This window comes from Artibeus jamaicensis, unplaced genomic scaffold (genome assembly GCF_021234435.1).
Source record: "Artibeus jamaicensis isolate MK-2021 breed Jamaican fruit bat unplaced genomic scaffold, CSHL_Jam_final contig_797, whole genome shotgun sequence".
Classification (NCBI taxonomy): Eukaryota; Metazoa; Chordata; class Mammalia; order Chiroptera; family Phyllostomidae; genus Artibeus; species Artibeus jamaicensis.
The window spans coordinates 20,176,530-20,198,033 of record NW_026521977.1 but is presented as its reverse complement, the minus strand read 5'-3'; the positions used below and the strand labels follow the sequence as shown (position 1 = coordinate 20,198,033).

General features: G+C 39.6%; 1 protein-coding gene across 1 annotated transcript in view; it reads right to left on the bottom strand.

The window, feature by feature from the left end:
• PDHX (pyruvate dehydrogenase complex component X) overlaps positions 1 to 21,414 on the bottom strand; it is a 55,025-nt gene extending 33,611 nt beyond the window's left edge. The window contains exons 1-3 of the mRNA XM_037128264.2: positions 21,214 to 21,414; positions 6,966 to 7,046; positions 1,948 to 2,048 (exon numbers count right to left, since the gene is read on the bottom strand). Coding sequence (XP_036984159.2) covers positions 1,948 to 2,048; positions 6,966 to 7,046; positions 21,214 to 21,373 — 342 coding nt within the window. The 5' untranslated portion in view covers positions 21,374 to 21,414. The remainder of the gene's footprint in view (positions 1 to 1,947; positions 2,049 to 6,965; positions 7,047 to 21,213) is intronic.
• Between the last annotated feature and the right edge of the window lie 90 nt (positions 21,415 to 21,504).

The following is a 21,504-nucleotide window of genomic DNA, read 5'->3' as shown; positions in this document are numbered from 1 at the left end:
AAAGCGGAAGATTCTGCCGATCGTTACACAGTGAAGGACTGGCCACCTTATCAGCTACAGCAGTCAGGCCGCACAGCCCACGGTCTTGGCTGCTACCCCACACTACCTACTAAACGTTCTGGAAGTGAGGAAACAAACAGGCACCGTCGGGGAACGGACCATCTGTGCAACCCTAAAGAGGCAGGCTTTAAGCACTTCACTCACTTTTCACATAAACTCGAACATTCCATTTTAAAAATAATATGCTTCATATAGAATTCAGAAACTACAGGAGAAATGGGGAAAGGAGAGCACTTGGTTCCACTCACCAAAGATAAACACTTAACATTTTTATGACACTTTATTCTTTTCTATACTTATATTTTTCCGTGTAGTCCTAAGATTATAATCACTGTCTGTATATAATTTCCCCTAATTTTGAGTATTTATTAATGTGCTACATATATAAAGAAATCACATTTTTAATGGGAATTGTTTTTAATGGCTAAGGAGATTATTTTCTTCTGTTAAGTACCTCTCTTACACTGCTACCCATTTTGTTTGACAGGACGTACTAACTTCAGGTTCTAGTAAAACCACTAGAGTATCCAACATGCCGCTCCCCGTTCTAAATTAGCTAGAAAGTACAGACTGCCCAGGGAAGGGCTCTCAAAGTGGCAGGCTCAGGGTGGGAGAGACCAGAGACCGGGGAGGTTAATCAATTAACAACTACTGGGCAAAAGCAACAAAAGACTGCTTACGTTCCTGAGTGAACCTTGAAACTGTGATTGAACTTCCTGGTGGCTATTTCCGGAATTATCTACTGAGAATAACCGAGTAGCCTACCACCAGGTGCTCCGCTTCTCTTCTCCCTTATGCTTGACTTTCTGGACTGTGGCCCACAGCCAATCCAAAGGCACAAACACTTCTTCCTTACGGATTATGCACTCAGCCCTGAACTAGCTCTTCTTGACCTTCTCCCACCCCCTAAATCTACAGCCAATGCAAATTATTTCAAAATGACTTACATCTTTCTTCCTCAAACTGTTTGCGTAAGAGCCTTCAGCTCCTTCCAGCCCTGCTACTGGTGGTTCAGACTCCCTACCCCAGGACCTGGTCCTTTCTCTGGCTAGCATTTGGCTCAATGAACCCTTTCTTTTATAAAAACCTTTTGGCTAGTAAATGCCTTTGTTTAACAATTGCATATACTTAAATTTAGGTCTAAAAGAAAATGACTGGTCTCCTAGAGGCACAGCGCATTTTCCATAAAAATGCTTATGGAACAGAAAATACACTACCAACAGAAAAGACTGTCAACTACATTTAAGTATACAGACTACTGTATACACACGTTTGTATTAAATATATATTTAAATGATTATAAAAATGCCTACATTGTAAGAATGAGTAAGAATTTAACCGAGTCAGTGAGAGTGGCAATGAAACCTGCAGACAGGACTTCACTGGACATCTGAAAACAGTCTGGTCTCCAGACAGGCGCCGAGCGGACCGTAACTGCCCCAGACTGGCGGTTCTGGGGCTCCTGGGGTCCCGAGACAGGATTCTTTATTTCCTTGTGATAAGAGTAAAACATTCCTTCGGTTTGATAAACTTCGAAACTGCTAGTTCTAAACTTTAACCTATTGCCTTCTTGGTCTTCAAAATTCCACCTCAAATAGCTGTTTCTCATCCCTCCGGCCAGAATACTTCTCACTCTCCCCTAGCAAATCCCAAACGCCCAGCACCACTGCTGATAAGGCCGAAATAGTTTTCCGTTGTCTGATCATCATTGGCTATTCATAGTCCTTAACACTAAAATATTTTATACGTCTGAGCTTAAAATGTATTATGGAGCAGGTAAAACAATGCTATAAAAAAAGAGGTAAAAATAAAAGGTAACTTCATTTCAAGGCACTTCACATTTAAGAAATCTTCATCCTGGTGAAAACGATCGAAGTAAAGACTTACCACTATTTTGGCCAAGACGCCATCTTCGCTCGCATCTAAGGTCACCACAGCTTTGTCCGTCTCTATTTCACATAAGGCATCTCCAGCACTCACAGCTTCGCCTACAAAATAAGACTGGGTTTGGTTTGTCTTTTACAGTATGAATTTTGGCATGTGAGTTGATGTGTATATGTGTGTGTAAAACATGAATAATAAACACCAAAATATTCAGTAGCCATTTCTGGGGCTGTGGAACTATAAGGAATTTTCACTGTGCACCTAATATGTTTGCCTGTGCATGTAAGTATGTTCTGTTGTATTTTCCTGAAACTCGATAATGGACCTAGTGATACTTGTTTTTTAAAATTTTTTTAAAATTGAAGTTATTGGGGTAACATTGGTTAATAAAATTATATAGGTTTCAGGGGACATAATTCTGTAATACATCAACTGTATATTGCCTTGTGTGTTCACCACCCAATATTTCTTATAATAAAAAGCAAGTACAAAGATTACTGAGCAAATATTAAAAATGAGATCACATTTTGGAGACAATAGCAATGGATGTATATCTTCCTGTTAAGAAATCAATTCCAGATGCCACTCCTTCCTTTATGATGTACTTGGACTATTATTCCACAAAGAGAAAAATTTTACAGTTAAGAGCACTTCTGGCTTAACATCGAGTTCAGAAAACCTGCTGGCACCACAGAGCATAAATAAATAAGGTATATTAAACAAAACGAGAGGTGATCGAGATACAATACGGTCAAATAAGAAACGTTTCTGTGCAACAGAGCCCTGGCCGGTGTAGCTCAGTGGATTGAGCGCAGGCCTGCGAACCAGACAATCGCAGTTCAATTCCCAGTCAGGGCACATGCCTGGGTTGCACGCTGGTCCCCTGTAGGCCAGTTCCCAGCAGGGGACGCACGAAAGGCAACCATACATTGATGTTTCTCTCCTTCTCTCCTTCCCTTCCCCTCTAAAGATAAATAAATAAAATCTTACAAAAAAAAGAAGAAAGAAACGTTTCTGTGCAACAGAAATTGGAAACTCAAAATTGGTGAGCAGGCCCGACTCGCTGGATTCTAGATCTAGATCAGATTGGGGTAGAGCAGCTTCTCTCCAAGTAAAGGGAACTAAGAGCAACCTTATGAAGCCAGGGGACTCCAATCAGATTCTCAACCTAAAGCGGGGTCAGGGTTCCTCCGTTCCTAGTAGGAAGCTGGTAAAATACGCGATCCACACCTCTGGACCAGGACTGTGACTCTGAGTAGCACTGTGGGTCTAGGAAGGTAGGGGAAGAAAACACCCCCTCAGTGCCAGGAAAAGCTCCAAGCCAGCCCCTGGCTCCATCGCTGCACCTGCTAATATCTCTAACACCAACAGCAAAATTCCTGATTAGAGGGCGGGGGAGGGAAGGAGTAGGGGACAAGTGGGAAGACACTAAAACATGAACAAACACCTTCCATTCAAAAGTAAATTGCAAAACAAAGTTCCATGACATATGAAGAAATCCAAATGCTAAGAAAGAAAACCACAGAATCAATACTTGGAACGGAAGTTCATTTTAGATACAATTCATTTAGTGCAAGCTGCCAAAGACTTGAAAATAAGTATTTGAGGATGTTCAGAAATACAGATGAAAAGAAAGACCCATCACAAAATCAAGAGATAGAAAAAAACAATGATGTACAGGAGGAATACAATAATATCAGACAGAAAGGAAAAACTATCCTGGAAATGAAATAAATCTTAGGAGTGAAATAAAAAGAAACAATCAACAGAGTATATTGTAGATGAACACAGTGAAGTGATTTGGTAAGACAAAGCAGCTACAGCAGTGTGGGAAGACAGAAGGGGCCCCCAGGCAGCAAGGCTGCCAACTCTCCATTTCATCACACACGAGGAAAGAACCTGATTTGCATGGCCCAAGCTCCCAGGCCATCCGAAGTTCTTTTCATTGTACGCTTATTGCCTTGGCTTAAAACACATGTGCACACGCACACACACGTGACTTTAATAATAGTAATGTAACAGATTTTTAAGACACTTTGGCAGGGTGTCCAACCTTTTGGCATCTCTGGGCTACACTGGAAGAAGAGCTGTTTGGGGCCATACATTAAATACACAAACACTAATAAAAGTTGACAAACCAAAAAAAAAAAAAAAAAAGGTCCGTGCATAATCCTCATGATATCTGCCACCACAGACATGCAAAAGTCCTCGTAAGTGGCCCGCGCGCTGCGTGTTAGACACTCCTGCATTTAAAGACCAAAATGCTACCCATTAAAAGTTATCGGATTAACTTTTGCTTAAAAACAAATCAGATTCACGATTAGCTACAACACTGTTCTGTTTTATCAAAAAAATTTCAATATCTTAATGTTTGAGGGTATAAAAACTCATTGTTTTAAATGGTGACCGTACACTAATAAAGATCTCAAGATAAATTTTAAAGACACAGCTAATAAAAAAGGTATATAAAAAGTTTTCTGCCAGAATATTAGGCAGATTTTAATATAGGATGTATGAACCAATATATAGGATATGTATATTATCATAAATATATCAAAAAGTAAACATACATAGGCATGTACAGTAATACCCATGTGAACAGTACATAAACGTTAATAAAAAGAAGTAAATTATGCTCAGTTAAACCACAAAGGGTGAACTTAAAAAGAAGCCAGCAAATAACTAAGAAACAAAGATTTAAGTTGCTCTGAGTTAATTATAGTGTATTAGCAAATAAACATTTCTCCTCAGTTTACAGGACACAGAATTTTAAGAGCGACCTTCAGGAAGACATGTGCATGGGCTTACGGAACAACTTGGCTTTTCCCATATAAAAATAGCACATTGTAATCGAAGGGAAAAAAGAACAGAATGATGAGGCCATTTGTCTCTGGGCTCTTCCTCCTACTCTCTATATGCAAATGGCTGTGAATAACTTATCAGACTGCCAATGAGCTAGAAGTCTGAGAGATGAATGTGGTCTGAAGAATCCTCTTATCCCCTTGTCTATCAGTTCTCAAAGTATAAAAAGTATTAATCCCTTTATAATAACCCTGAAAGGCTGTTCTGTGTCTGAATTATTATTTAATGACACCAACACTCTATCATACTGAATATGGAAATAGCCAAAGCTCTGTAATTTATCAGGAAAAAGAAATCTTAAAAATAGATTCCAACTGATTACATTATTTATAAAGATGAAACTTTCTTAGAGACTGATAATTATTTTAAAAGATGACAGCAGCCACGCACAGCCAATTACTCGAAGTGCTTCCACATGACGCACTGGTCATTCCAATTATATGACATGTTTTTCTCGAATTCTAGAAAAGTCTCTGCCACTTCTTTGGCTATTACTTCCTCCTCATTCCTTGTTTTTTTCTCCTTTTGGAATCCCTCCTATTGGATCATTATTATTTTATTCTTCACGCTCAACTTCTCTTTCATATTTTCTACTGCATCCTCTCTCTGTGCTGTACACAAGCCAATTTTTTCAGGCTGGTCTTCAGTTCATGGATTCTTTGGTCAGTCATATTTAACCACACTTCCACCCCACCTTGGGTTTCTGGGTTTTTTTTGTTTTAGAGACAATATTTTTCACTTGTAAAAATTCTATTTGTCCTTTTCAAATCTGTCTAGACTTTTTGGATAGTATTTGTTTGTCTTTGTATTTTCATTTCTTTCTCTTACATGTTTCACCATTCCAAACATTCATTTTGTGTATCTGGCAATTCCAATGAACTGAAGTTCTTGGAAGTCTAGTTCTGTTGCTAGCTATGACGCCTAACGACTTTTGCCAGTGTAAGACCGACACAGAATTCCTACAGAATTCCTATGAGTAGAATTGCCTGGATATGGACAAATTCTCTTCTCCAGGGCTTATACTATTTTGTATTTCCTCCAGAAATGCATGAAAGTGCCTGCTTCCCCCATTCCCTCCACTGCCTTGTCAGCTGAGCAGCTTGTCAAACTTCCTAATATCTGTCACTATGATTGGTAAGAAATGTGATCTCAGTGTAGTATTTGTTTGCTTGTTTCTTATTGTCTTTTCTATGTTTAAAGGTAATTTGCAATTCTTTTTCTGAAAACCATTTGTTTATATATCTTTCCCATTTTCCTACTGAGGTAATAGTTTTTTTATTCTCTAAATTTTAGGAATATTAACCCTTTGTGATTACAAATATCCTTTCAATTTGTCACTGTTTTTTACTTATTGTGTTTTCAGCCATATGAAAGTTATGATTTTTATCATCAAATTTATCAACATTTCCCTTACTGCATCTGGACTTGCAGCTGTAGTTGGGGTGTTTATTTCACTTCTAGGGTGAGAAAAATTCACCATTTTTCCCCCTAGTACTTGTACAGTTTTATTTTTTTGTATATTAAGTATCCGATTCATTTGTAATCTTTCCTTGGGATAGTACAAACACTAAATCTAATATTGTGTTCCTTCATTATACATTAAATACCCATGTTCAATTGTTTATTTTCTCATTTTTCTATTCAGTTCTATGATTTGTCTCTTTAAGCACCAATACCACAGTTTTAATTATGGGGGTTTAAAAATATACGTTTCAATATATAGTAGAGAAACAGTCTTCCTCCACTGCTCTTCTTTCTAGAGTTTTCCTTATTATTCTTACTTACTTGTTCTTTCCAGTGAAATTCATCATCAACTTGTCTAGCCTCAGGAAACACACACGTACAAACACACACAGAATCATCATAAAGCTAAAATTAATTTAAGGGGACTGACAAATTTATAATGTTGAAACTAAAAGTTAAGTATTAGGACTAAAACTTGGGGAAAAAACCCATAAAACACTATCATTCTCTGCTTTTGAAAAGTTACGGTCTGAATCCAGAAAAACTTTGCGACATTACCATGAAAAAAATTGTATTGAAAAAACATGTTAACTAGCAGAGAACCCCGATTTATTCCACTTATCATGTATCGTTTAACACAACTGATTGGGGGAAATGATCAGCTCACGCAGGGCATGAGTGATGAACTTGCTCACCTTCCTTTTTCAGCCATTTCACAATGTTCCCTTCTTCCATTGTCGGAGACAGGGATGGCATCAGTATCTTTATAGGATCGGCTGAAATGGAAAAAAAGGAAAGATTAGCCACAAAAAAATAATGCACCTCACAAAGCATCCATAAAAAGCTCAAGTAAATTAACACTAAATTTAATTTGAGAAAGAAAAATATTCTAAAGTTGGAAAGACTCCCAAATGGTCAAACTAAGTATCCAGGTCATAGTATAGAAACATAAAATTCTCAACTTCTTAAAAATAAAACTTTTTTGGAATACTTTCCACTCCTTTGTCATGGGCCCCCAGTGCTCTGTACATATTTTCAAGTCAAGTGTTTATAAGATTAAAAAAGAGAAAAGTTGATTTATGTTTCATCTTCCCCTTCCCCTTCTGTTGCTGCAAAAAAATATTTACAAGTAAAATGATCAAAGAAAAAGAAAAATAAGAAAAAAAAGCAAGGGTTCCAATAATCTACAAAATAATCAAGATAGACTTCATAAGAAATCGGTTGTGTTTGTACTATACTATACTATCCAGGAATCAAAGGTTTTTGTGATGTGCACTTGAGGCCTTATATGACCCTATTAACCACTGTTAATAAATTTAATTAAAAAATGCAAAGGTAAATGCCAGGGTAAATGCAAAAAAAAAATAAGTTGGTTGTATTTATATTTTCTTCTAATGTTACACTGTTCTTGGCTGGTACATAGGAAAGAAAAGGTTTGTCTTGTTCAGAATGATCAGGCAAGTGACCCCAAGTGGTTAAATTAGCCTGGGATTGTGTTCCGCACTCCAGTTCCACTGGGGATCCAAAAAGGCAGACTCTCCCCAGGGAGACCTCTCAATGACGCACAGCTGATTTTTCCTGAAGTATCAAAAAAGGAGATGCTCTAACACATCTGGCCAGACATGCTTCCCAACAGTCATCCGCTGAACAGGACCCCAGACGCAGAGAACACAGCTATATTACCATTTACATAAAGTTTATACTAATAAAATTGTTAACAGCATGGTCCAGCTCTAGCAGTAGCCATGGTAACGAACCTATTCTCTACTCAGATTGTTCAACAATCTGACCCTATAAAGCAAAACACACTGTATATCTAACATATTTCAAATGTGGAAGAGAACAGAATGGGGTTTCTTGTTTTCCCGGTGATATTTTAGGGTTAAAAGGAAGGGTACTGAATACTAATATTAAATGAAGTGAGGACTTTCAGTCAAGATGGAGGTGTTAGTGAACACACTTTGCCTCCTGGAGCAACGACAGAAAAAATTACTAGACCTCAAAACAAATAACACACAGAACCTTCAGAAAATCGAGCTGTATGGAAGTCTGACCACCAAGGATTTGAAGAAGTTGCATTTATCCAGATGGGTAGCAGGGAGGGAGATGCTGAATGGGAAGAAAGGCAGAGACACTGTGTGGCATGGAGAGGTGCCAGAGGCAGAATGGGTGGTCCTACATTCATCTGTAGTGGATAAAAATCAGGAGGGACACCTTTGGAGTGAATGGTCCCAGCCTCAGGCTTGACCATGCAGCCCAGGGTTCCAGTGCCAGGAAGATAAGTCCTCATAACTCCTGCCTGAAAAACCAGTGAGGGCTGGGGTGGTGGAAGAAACTGCCGGATTTTCAGGAGACTCCACTTAAAAGGCCCACACAGCCTTAGAACATATGCAGACCTACATTCCTCAGGGATTCAGCACCAGGACAACAGCTGGAAGGGCACCAGTGGAATGCAGGGAGTAAGTGAAGTGACCGGAAACAGGGTGAGTGCCGGGCATACCTCCAAAGGCCAGGCCACAGCACTGTCCCTGGTATTGTCCCTTCTCTGAGCCCTCCCCCCCTCACAGAGCCACAAAGAGGTGAAGTGGGTTGCTCCACCCTGGCGATTGCCTAAGGCTCTGTCCCACACAATTTACAGGCGCCTTTTCTACAATGAGCCGTGCTACCAAGACAGGGAGTCAAAGCAGCTCTACACAGAAACAAACAGAGGGAGGCTGCCAAATTGAGGAGATGAAGAAGTGTGGCCCAAATGAAAGAAGAGAAAAAGAACTAAACAAAATGAAGAAATGCAACCTAGTAGACGCAGAGTTCACAACACTGGCGATCAGGATGCTCAAAGGACTCACTGAGTGCTTCAACAGCACAAAAACACCCAGGCAGAAGTGAAGGTTACGCTAAAGGAAATAAAGAAAAACCTACAGGGATCCAGCTGTGGAGGGGATAAAGCCAGGACTCAAATCAACAATCTGGAACATAAGAAAGAAATAAGCATTCAACCAGAGCAGCAAGAAGGAAAAAGAATTTTTTAAAAATGAGGATAGTATAAGGTGCCTCTGGGACATCTCCAAACGTGCCAATGTCTGAATCACAGGGGTACCAGAAGGAGAAGAGGAGCAAGAAATTGGAAACTTATTTGAATAGATAATGAAAGAAAACATGCTTAATTTGGTGAAGGAAATAGGCATACAAGTCCAGGAAGCAGAGAGAATCCCAAAAAAGTTGCACCAAACAGGACCACACCAAGACACATCACAATAAAAATGCCAAAGGTTGGAGATAAAGAGAGAATCTTAAAAGCAGCAAGAGAAAAGCAGTTACCTACAAAGGAATTCCCATAAGACATCAGCTGATTTCTCAAAAGAAACTTTGCAGGCAAGAAGGGACAGGCAAGAAGTTTTCAAAGTGAGAAAAAGCAAGGACCTACAACATAGGTCACTCTATCCAGCAAAGCTATTATTTAGAATGGAAGGGCAGATAAAGTGCTTCCCAGACAAAGTACAGCTAAAGGAATTCATCATCACCAAGTCATTATTACATGAAATGTTAAAGGGATTTATTTAAGAAAAAGAAGAAGATTAAAACCATAAGCATTAAAATGGCAACATATGCACAACTATCAACAACTGAATATTAAAAAACAAACTAAGCGAACAAGCAGAACAGGAACAGAATCATAGGTATGGAGATCATTTGGAGGGTTATCAGCTGGGGGGGGAAGGGGGAGAATTGGGTAAAAGGTACAGAGATTAAGAAGCATAATTGGTAGAATAGACATGATACAGAATAGGCAGGGGAGGTTAAGAATAGTATAGGAAATGGAGAAGCCAAAGAACTTACCTGCATGATCCATGGACATGAACTAAAGTGGGGGGGATGCTAGAGGGAATGGGGGTATCACGCAGAGGGGGGCAAAGAAGGAAAAATTGGGACAATTATAATAGTATAGTCAATAAAATCTATTTAAAAATAAATAAAAAGTAAAAAAAATGAGATTAATTATTTTCTTTGGGAAACTGAACTAATGCACTGTAATTTCAAACAACATGTTCCCACAGCTTCGCGATAAAGGAATTCCACCTCTGAAGCATTTAGAAGGAAGCTTCCGTCCTCTTTCCCTTTTTCATTCTTTCCTCTCTAAAGGACTGGGAAGAGGACCTGAGCATATATTTGTCTCAGCCTTTTCCTCTTTTTATTTTACGATCTGCCTGCACGTAGGGAACCTGTAGTTTCCTTTCAGTCTTTCCATGTGCTGGGAGTAAAGAGACCTGACTTTCAAAGGCAGGTAGCAAGCCTGCCCCTCTCGGTGCCCACCATCAGGACCTGCTGGGGGCAAGGCAGGAATTCACGTGTGTGTGTTTGCTTTGTCTACACAAACTCTCCCTCTTAAACAAAAGCCCAAAGTCTAAACATGGGCTTGTACTGGAAGTCCAGCTATAGAAGGCCACCCTTCTAAGTCACATTCTCAAAGCTAATAAAACCATCGGCATTAAAACTGTTATTTTTGATTTCTATAAGCTTTTTTGCCTCTCCCTCAATTGGTACCAAACTCTAAGAATCAAAAAGAATGATCATTCCTAATACTCCAAAAATAACAAAGCTCCAACCAAACTCCAAGTCAACAGCACACCCATTCCGCCAATGAGAAAACTATAATGCAGACTGATGAAGGGATTTGAATTCTGCCTCTCAGGGCTGTATGTACTCTACTGTGCACAACCCCTTGTCGTTAATTACAAGATAGAATCATCAACACATCACCTGTTATTTATAGCCTCCTGACCCAGAAGTTCAAACATAAACCAGACATACCAGGTCCATGTGAGCATTCTTCTCATGTCCAATCAAATATCCTAATAAACACTTTCCCTACCGTGGGCATACAGAATTCCTGTACTAAGAAACCACTTCTACTACTGACAGTATTTAGAATTTGGAAGGGAACAGATAATCTTTTAAGTGCATTAAGTGCGTACTTTGAAAATTAAGGGGGAAAAAATAGCCACCATGTGTTTCCTGAGTCCTGATTTATCAGTAAAGAACACAGCTAGAATAGGCTGAAGTGTCTGTGTACTATGTCTCTCAATAACCTTCACTGTAACAGTTCCATTTAATTTCCAAGTGACCTCTAGTTGAAAAGCAAATTATGCCTACAATATAGCTTTAAAAACGCTTATTTTTTCCTTAGTAAAATAAGTCCTCATGGATTGGGTACTGTGAATAGGTACAAAACAATATACAGACCACAATATACAACCTCAGGGCACCGCTGTCTGTAAAACAGTGGAGCACTGAATTCTGAGTGAAGTAAATTAGAATTCAGGAAATGCATTTAGGTTAAACACACACACAGGCAAACTCTCCAAATCCAAGCGAGAACAAGCCTACGCTTAACTGTAAGAATTCTTAAACAGTAGTCAAAGCTTTCTATAGTCAATACATTAGGAAATAAGAAAATGAGCTTTCTCACCCCCCACATTATTTGTATACATATCACCTTTTTCATTTTTTACATGGCTTCATGAAAAAAAATTTGCTTATAGAATGTAGAGCCAGCCTAAGCCTGAGCGTTTAATTTTTTAAAGCTCATAGTGGAAAAAAGAAAGAAACCAAAAAACCAAAAGACCTACAATCTAACAGCGCCATGATAAGAGGCCAACACACAGGCTCCTGGAAAACCACAGCTTAAAACAAACCCCGGTTTGGTGCTTCCGACAAAAACCGGCAAGGCTGCGATGGAATATTTCATATGCACTTACATATTAAATGTATATCAAATTCAGTTCCACTTCAAAGAAGCCAAGTAAATGGACTTTGGCGCTTCTATGTCCACATTCCAATTTATGACAAAAATGAAATCAACTCTCTGGAAACGAAGTCTGTCTTCAATATTTTTACATCTTGGTTCTTGATACAATTCATATTTATTTTATGATTCTGTCTGCCATTATAATCTCTCACCTAAGAGACCTTCATATATCCATTATCCTGACACTAAAAACTCCATTATAAAACTTTCGCATTTATTATTTTCCAAATTACCACATCAAAAGCCTCAAAATTATTCATATTTTAAAAAGGAAAAGAACATAATCATTCCTCATACAGCCACCCTTCATGGATGAATTGAAATTGCTTCTCTAAATAATGACAATAAAATATAAAAATTGTGTAATAGATCACTATCCTTACTCTGAAACAAAGGTGACGAAAACAAAGAAAGACATTTTGGACATCGCCATTATTCAGCCCTACCTTCTGACTGATTGTACTGGCTCACTATGGAGAGCAAAACGTTCAGTGTTTTCTGATTTACTCCCAAACTGTCATGCTGGAAAATAGTATCAAACACAGGCACTGACTTATTAATAATGGTACATATTTCATTCTAATATATCTTCTTTCAACCGGAACATTCTACACATCTTTTTCAAATGTATTTTTCCAGCGGAAAAGTAATTCTGCAAGCACAATATCAGCTTTGAGCGACAGGGCTGCGCATAATTAATATCCACCCTTAACAGGTCAATTCTACTGAGCTGGTGTGCGTTTTTCTAGACTCCTCAGAATTTTAACCTATACCTAATATTGTTTAATTTCACTATAAATTAAATGTAGCTTCCTTTTTCATTCCAGCAAGCAGTACGTTATTCAGGAGGCCTTGACATGTACACCAGTTATATTTCCTAAAAGCAAGTGGGCACACCTATGGGTAAGAAAAAAGAAAATGTGTTTTTTTCCCCCTCCACTGGTCACACAGGCTATTTCAAAGCAGTAAAAAATGCCTCACTTGATAAAAATACCTCAGATTTAGTTAAAATTTAACACCCTTGTAGTCATTTTAATGTTCTATTCCTTTCTATCAAGCTAACAAACTATATTAATGGCTTTTAAAGTCTGTTGGTTTATAGCAGTTTAAAAAATACTTAGGGTGATTATGGTAACATACATTTTCAGTTTATATTTAAATATACTGATTTTAAAATCAGGGTCTCAGGAATCATTTGAACTGTGTTAATCTTTTTTTCCTCAATAGAATGACACAATAAATTAATTTTTTTTTTGCTTAGCACATTGGGCACAGGAGAAATCTATAAATCACTGAATTTTATAGCAGTTTCTCTAAGCAATTCTTACACTTCTCTCCCAATCTTCTCAAATCTTCTCTTCCAATCTTTCCACAGCAAAATTCCATCTTCAACATCAAATGTGGTACACTAATCTAATTGTAGTTTCTCGTTCCCTAAAGAACCTTTTTTACCCAAAGAGCCATAACACTCATACTTCAGGCAAATCAATGCTATCAAAGCTTTAAACTGCTGACCTACGTATCAGTTCTGCAAGTTCTCGAGATTTAAAGAGATAAGACGAGCAGACACATAGGAATGAGGATCAAACTGCTCTGTGGCTGAGATGGAGCAGCTCTAGGCTCCACTGTGGGGCCTAAAGTAACTGAGGAGATTCAGCAGTTTACAGACGTAGCTCCAGCGTCACTCCAGCCCATGTGATCACTATAACCCATGTTAACACGAAAGTCATGACGTGAAGACAGGCCAGACGAAGGAGGAAATTACCCCGTATTTTCTTAGTGTGGCTCCCTGTCCCCAACATGAACTTGCTTCTTTATCAGGAAGAGATGCTGCTCATTTAATCCCCTCTCTTTTCAAGGCAAGAACTCATCAAGCGTAACTGAACCTTTCAAACTTCCATTCGAGAAAACAATTCTGCCATCTGCAGGCTGAATAAAATAAAGCAGAATATAAAGTATGAGGATAATTGAAAAACCAACATGCAGGCACAGAATAATATTAACACTGAAGATTTGAATAAAGGCAGTCAAAGCAATTTTTTTAAATGGGTGGTTGTCATGTAAGTCTTTTTCACTCAAATAGTTACTTTGGTATGGTATTGGCACAAGAATACATGGAAAATACCAATGGATGACAACAATATGCATAACAGTCTGGGTGAAATAGCATTTGTAAGTTCTGGCAGGGTAAGCGATGCCAAAAACATGTAAGAGATGCCCCAAACAGTATACACAGCATAATCTAATTTCTACCTGCTTAGCTTGTACAAAAAGGCTGAAAGGATATATTCCAAAGTGCAAGTGATGAAATAAGTTTTTAAATTAATTAAACACTTTATTAAATAGTAAAACACTTATTTTAACACAGTAATACAGGTACTTGGTTTAAACAGTGAAATAGTACTAAAGGCTTATTAACAGTAAAGTAGGTCTCTGCCCTGTCCCTCCCCAGCTCCCCAGCTCCCCAGGCTTCTTCATACAGGTAACAGTAGTTATCTCTAGTTGCTGATATTAAGTTCCTTTCATTACATTTGTTTCTTATAATTTACATGTTAACTTTGTACAATAAATTTATCTAATTTTACTCCCTCTCCAAAACTTATCTAACACTAAGCAAAAAAATGTGCTTTCATTTTTCTTGTATTTAGACACAAACCCACAAGGACAGGGAGGAAAGAAGGGACAACTGCATACAATTCTGGATGCGGAAAAGTAGAGATGAGTAATGGCTGACTATGGAGACTCCAAAAAGCCAAAACGTGGTGCTTGGTAACAACCCGCCCGCATGCAGCGGAGGACTGAATGCCTGGAGATGGTTTTCCCCAGAGAGGGTACTTGGGAATGGAGGTGTGGCCGTCACACCTGGGACACCAGGCACTGCAAATATCAGTTAACCAAGAGATTATCTGATGTGACTAGCAATACAGAAAATGGTGCTGAAAGCTAGCAGATGGGGTGGGATGAATTAGCAATATAAAATACAAAGAAAACTTTTCAAAGACAACCGTGTCAAGAAAAGCAAAAAGAAAGGTAACAATCATACTATGGGACAATACATGGCAATCCTCAGGTGTGCAGAATATTTGTTTAGTGTAAACAATGAACTGCAAAAGAACTATTTGGAGGGAGGATGGCGCTGACCAGCTGTCAGTCATCCACAGATAGTACAAAAATAGAAATAGGGAGAGGAGCAAACACCAGAAGAAAGTTAAGAGATGAAATTTGTTGCTTTCAATGAAGAAGACTGGGGAAGGGGGGAGAGGCAGGGCAGTGACCTACTTTACCGGTAATCAGCCTTTAGTTGTCTATTTAAAACAAGTACCTGCATTACTGTGTTAAAATAAGTATTTTACTATTTAATAAAATGTTTCATTTAAAAAAAACTTATTCTACCACTTACAAGTTAATCATTCTATGCCTCAGTTGCCTCGGGTAAAATAAAATACAGAGTGTTGTAAGGATTAAATAAGGTAAACACATGCGAAGTCTTCACAATGCAGCCTGGCAGAGTCGGTCCGTCTCCATGCTGTTAGCTATTTGTTTGCTAGGCAGCACAGACATGGTTAAGAGAGTGGACTCTGGAGGGCTCCAGACAGTTGGCTGGACGTATCACGTTATCCCTGTTTACAATTCCTTCCTCCAGTAATGAGAGATGGATTCACCGGTGCCTTCAGACTTCCCAGCCTAAACTGGCTTTCCTTCTTACTGTCTTTTTTACCTACTTCAGGGGTTTTCGCAGCCAAAGTACACTAACTCATGACGTCTATTTTAACTGTATTTCCCATCTAAAAACTAGATTCTCATAAAATCACTGACAGGTGTTTTGGTGGGCCAGGTAAGTTAAAAATAGCTTGTTGGAACCACTACCTTAGCTCATAGCACCTCAAAGTGCCATAGTACCTTATAAGTACTCTTTACTACTTACTTAATGGTTTGAGGTCATTTTAATAGCAGTGGAAAGCCATGAAAACAACATTTGAGCAAGTAAGAGAAATAACCACAATAAGAAAATGAACTTGTCTGCAGTTCCACATATATGGCTAATGCTTCCTAGTCAATTAAAAAAATGCACATATTCTGAGATGGTCACATCTTAAACATCACAAAAAGCTAAAATAAGTGTGAACTAAAGACACCCACGAACGTGTTTCTTGTCTCCTTTACTCAATCAGACCCTTTGACCTGAGGGACTAAAAAGGCACCTAGGGTCCAGGTCCTTCTACACTTCTACACCAGGTCCCTCATCCTACAAAGTGTCAGGGAGAAATGGAAGGGTCTTGGCTGGGGTGTGGGCATTTCTGAAAGATCAGTTCATGGCACAGGAGTGGAGTAAACGAGGGGAAAGAAAAAAGCCCTTTGTTTATCCATTTGTAATTCACTCAACAAATATTTTATTCCACACCTACCAGGTAGGTGATTCTAGGGGTTGGAGATATCAAAGGTGAATAAAAACAGACAACAATCCCTACTCTCACAGAAATTAGCTTTTAAAGTTAAGGAGATAGACAGAAGGCCTCCAATGAAAGAGTGAGCAGAAATGGAGGAAGCCATGTACATATCTGATGGAAGAGCCTCCTAAACAGAGGAAGCGGCGAGCACAAAGACGGAGCAGAGTGTGCTTGGCATGTTCCAAACACACAGAAGCCAGCATGCTGGAGTGAGTGGGGGAGAGGCCTGGCAAGGCTGAGGTCGAGAGCTGGAGGGCATTCATCGCCCACGGGGCCTTGGAAGCCACAGCCAGGACTTGAGGTTTTATTCTGTGTTTAACAAGAAGCTCTTGGAGGGTTTTCAGTGACATGATCTGACTTACAATTTACAAGCACTCTGAAAGCTGCATGGGAAACAGTCCGTACTGGGCCAAGGGTGGTGGCACGGGCCTCTGTTGAGACACTGCTGTAAGAATCTAGATTAGAGGTGGCTTGGCCCAGTCTAGTAGGTAGCAGTAGACATAGTGGTAGTGGTCAGGTTATACTTCAAAGGTAGAACGAAGGAGTTTTGATTGACTGATGTGGTATATGAAAGTCAGGAGTCAAGGACGAGTTAGGAGTACAAGTGAAAGAACAAAAATCAGAATCAGATGCCATAGCACCAAAAGAAAATCTTTCTTCCTATAAAAGTGCCCAAAGAATATTATAAACTAATAAACTTGATTCCTTATTCAGCTACTCAAATACAGACTGAAAAAACCATTGAAAATCAATCAGGTCAGTTATAAAAACCCTGTGCTTACTCTTGCGCAAGGCACTGCCCTGGGGACACAATACAGGGACACATGATTCTTTCACGTGTAGAAACTATACTTGCTCTCTTCACCTCTTAAAGCATGAGAACTACAAAATATATATAAGGGATAGTATTTGCTAGTTTCAGTGCTAAAACTGAGATGTAAATGACAATGACTGATGACTGTGAGTCTGGTAGGTGTGGGAGGTATCCCCCATTTGTCTGTCCAGGTGGACTTCTCAACCTTCCCACACACTGCTGTACGGGCTTTGGCCTCCGGTTGGGTTCTACCGATGAGCAGCGTAAGCAGGAGGCTAAAGAGAGAGAGGAGAGTGAGGACAGGGCATTTATTTCCCCAGCTTCCTCCTGGCGGGGTCACCAGGAGTGCGTTGGATCCTTTAACAAAAGGGCTCATCTCCATCACGGGGCCTTTCCGCAGACTCCCTCCTTCCCAATTCTGCTAACTGGCTCCTCCTGTTCCCCTTGAAGCCTAGAAGTGGTGACAGCACCTTGCCCGAAACAGCCCCTTAGTACAGCACCATCTCTACATCCAGAACTTACAAAAATGGTTATTCATTAAACTCAGCTCTATTTACCCACTTTTAGGGTCCTGGCGAGGAACAATACTATGTTCCTCGCCAGGACCCTACAGAAAGACTTAGATGGGTGGCACTTAAATAATGAAAACAATTTCACACCGCAAAGTCATTCCGGTTTGAAGGAACAACATGAGCAAATGAAAGAGAACTATCCATGTTTAAGGAAAGGTGAATTGTCCGAGGAGCCTAAAGCCACAAGTCAATTTAATACAAACTCAGATCTGAATCAAGACTTCCAAATTAGTGGTCTCATTGTAGACTCTCATGTAAATGCATCTATTAGTCATTTATTTATAGCTGGCATCCTTATTGTCAAACACATCTTCCTTATTCTCAGACATAGTAAGTACCTTTGTAAAGTAGCACAACTAATTTCTGTAGGAAACACCCAAAATGTTTATGGAAGTGGGGGAGGCAGGAATTTCTAAGTTACAGGGAGATCCGAGTTCCCTGGAATCACATAAAAAATTTTCTATGTGTGTATTTTTCTGAAAAAAGTGGTGTAGCTTTTAATGGTTTTCAAATACGTTCATCCCTCACTAAAAACCAATGCTTTTCATGTAATACAAGAAAGTCTTGATTGCAGAAAATTATCTAGATCACTAGCTACTATAAATGCATTGCCTACGTCAGTTTACTGGCTGCCGATCTGCAATCCCACTGCGGACCTCTGTGTCCTGTCACAACTTTCCAGATTTTTAGCTTCCCTAGATGTTTATTTAACATGTATAATATGCAAGGCCTGTAGCTATATATTAGGTAAAGCACTACAAAGGTTGAACCTCATTCATTTTTCTACTCACATGATATTTTAAATTCAACATGTTATTCCTCAGAAAGAACTTACAACCAATATTATTAACATCTTAGTTATTAATTAATTAAATCGAAGACAATGCCATTTAGTCTGAAAGGGCAGCAGTAGAAACTCTACAAAATTAACTGCCTAGACTAGTTTGAAAAACTATTTATAGATGCTGTGTCACTTATGTAAATACCACATCTGGCCTCTGGGCCTTTGCATCTGCTGTTCTTTTAAAGTTCCTTAGAGCTATGTGCTAGAGATTTACTCTGACTTTGTATTTTTGTCCAAATAAAATGTAGATAATGCCAACTTTATTAGGTTGTTACGGGAAGTGAATAAGGATTTTCTAGGAAGTGCTAAACACGTCATAGTGCATATGTCATAGCTCATAAAAATGCTGCCAATAAATACCTTTTAAGGAAATCAAAATCCAAGTGTACGTACATCTGACATATTTTTAAATCATGGGTAGACATGTAAAAAAAAAGAAAATAGTCCAACAGTCATACTTAATTAACATAATCTGTAGATTACCAAATAGTTGCTTAGTTTTATGAAATAATTTCTACCAAGCTCAGAGAAAAATGAACAAACACCATGTAAAGTCATGCGGCTCTGTAACACCAAGAGCTCAAGAACTGCCATGTGCATTCAGCATGGCAGAACTAAAACTCGTAGGTGAAAGGACAGGAGACAAATTTTGGTTCAAAATCAGGAAAAAACTCCAAACCTTCCAAATAACTTAGAGCTACCCTACAACACAATCGGCTTCTGTGGTAGACAGAATAATGCCCACACTCCCCTCACCGCCACCCCGCCAAAGACATCTTGGTCCTAACACTCAGAACCTGTGAAGATGTTAGGTTACATGGCAAGGGAGAATTAAGGTTTAAGAAGGAATTAAAGTTGCTAACCAGCTGACCTTGAGATGGGGAAAGCATCCTATATTATTGGGTAGGCCTGATGCAATCATGAGGGTGCTAATATGTGAAAAAAGAAGGCACTAGGAAACTGATACAGCTTCCACAGGATGTCGTGTCCTCTTCCTTACAGGTGATTGTCAAGCAGAGTTAGACAGGTAATTCACAGTTTGGGGGGGTGGGGGGGCAAGGGAGGGGCAAATATCCTGATACATCAGGTAAGGGTTGCCTAAGTGGGTTTCTAAAGGCAGGGGTCCTTCAACTGGGTCTAAGGAAAGCCTCCTAACCTGCATGAACATACGCCCATTTCTCTGCAGAGAGGATCTAGAGCATTCGAATATCCTTGAAATGATCTGCTTTACAAACAAGGTTAAAAATACTGTCCCTAAATTATTTCCAACACCTGGCTTTTACTATGCCATGCTTTTCTAAGGCAGTGAGTCTCAAAGCGTAGTTTGTCAAACAACAATAAAAAATATCAAAGCTTCTCTAAGGCTGTTTGTAAAATTCAGATTGCTGAGCTCTACCTCAGGCAAAATCTCTGGGAGCTGTAGGAAAGTTCAATATTTATTAAACTGGGAGGAAAAGGGAAGTCTATACACAGTTAAAGACCCATTGCTACAAGTATTTGATGAAACATTAACCTGAAGAAACTAAAATAAATTATCCCTATCACCAAATCTTTAGAAATCTCAGTGCACTCATCTTACCGTGTGACTTTGTGTAACTCATTTTTTCCAAGCTTGGGTAGCCCAAAATATGTAGGCAATGTCTACTGCTCCTTATTTTTTAGATTAAAGTACATTCTATGCAGTGGCAGAATGATGATTGGCAGCTAACGGGTCACATTAAAAAAGGTTAATCCTGTGACCCCACCTCAGCCCCATGTAAAGATAAATAATGCCCCACATGCTATATTACCTATTGTTAAATACCAGAAGAACTGCTGTGTCAATATCATCAACAAATGACGATTTCTTATAATAAATTTCATGTTACGATTTCCCCTCCTAACTTTTCACTCTTTCACACTCACGTTTTGCTAGACCTATGTCTATGATGCAGTGAACATTTATGTATTAAGTCCTTTACTAGTCGCGTGGAACAACCCTGGTGGCCTAGAAGAAAAGGTCTCCCACTAGGGAAAAGCCAAAAGAATGAATAAGAACAGCCAAAAGTGGCTTTTCAATCTCAGCAACCTTGGGCACCTTTTCCCTGACACAGATGCTTGACAACCCTAAAGGAAACTGACGCGTGACTAGGAAGGAGCCTCAGAGAAGGGCGCTTAGGACCTGTCTTCGCGCCTCGCAAAAAAAGAAAACAAAAACAAAACCCAAATTCCAGGGCAAGGTCAAAAGAAACCATACCAACCAGGAAGCCAAAGACGGAGTCAAGTTCTCCCTGCTCCGAGGAAAGCCGTTCAGGACATGCACGTATTAGGCGGTCAAATCAGCAGACCCTCCCCAAGAAAAGGGAACGGGGAGCCCCGAAAAACCTCCATATCCAAATGCAGAACCTCAATCAAAAAGCCCCTGACCCTGCCCCACTGCTCATTTACACATAGAAGCTGAGTGAGGTCCGGTCACTCACCCTGAAGCCACTGAGTGCTGTGAAGCCATCTCCAACTAGCTCCGCGGCCGGCAGTCCACCCAGCAGCTCCCTTAACCAGCCCCAGGCCTCGCCGGCCGCCGAAGCCTGGGAGGTAGCGCAGCATCCGCAGGTCACAGCCTAGCCTCCAGGAGGCCGCCATCTTCCCAGCCTTCACGTCGGCTGTCGCAGCACAGCCTGATCGCTCTGTCATCAAGCCCCTCCCAGGCTCCGCCTCTCACTCGGTTAGTTACGCCCCTCAACTCCCGGTTCTGCTGGAGTTCTATTACCCCT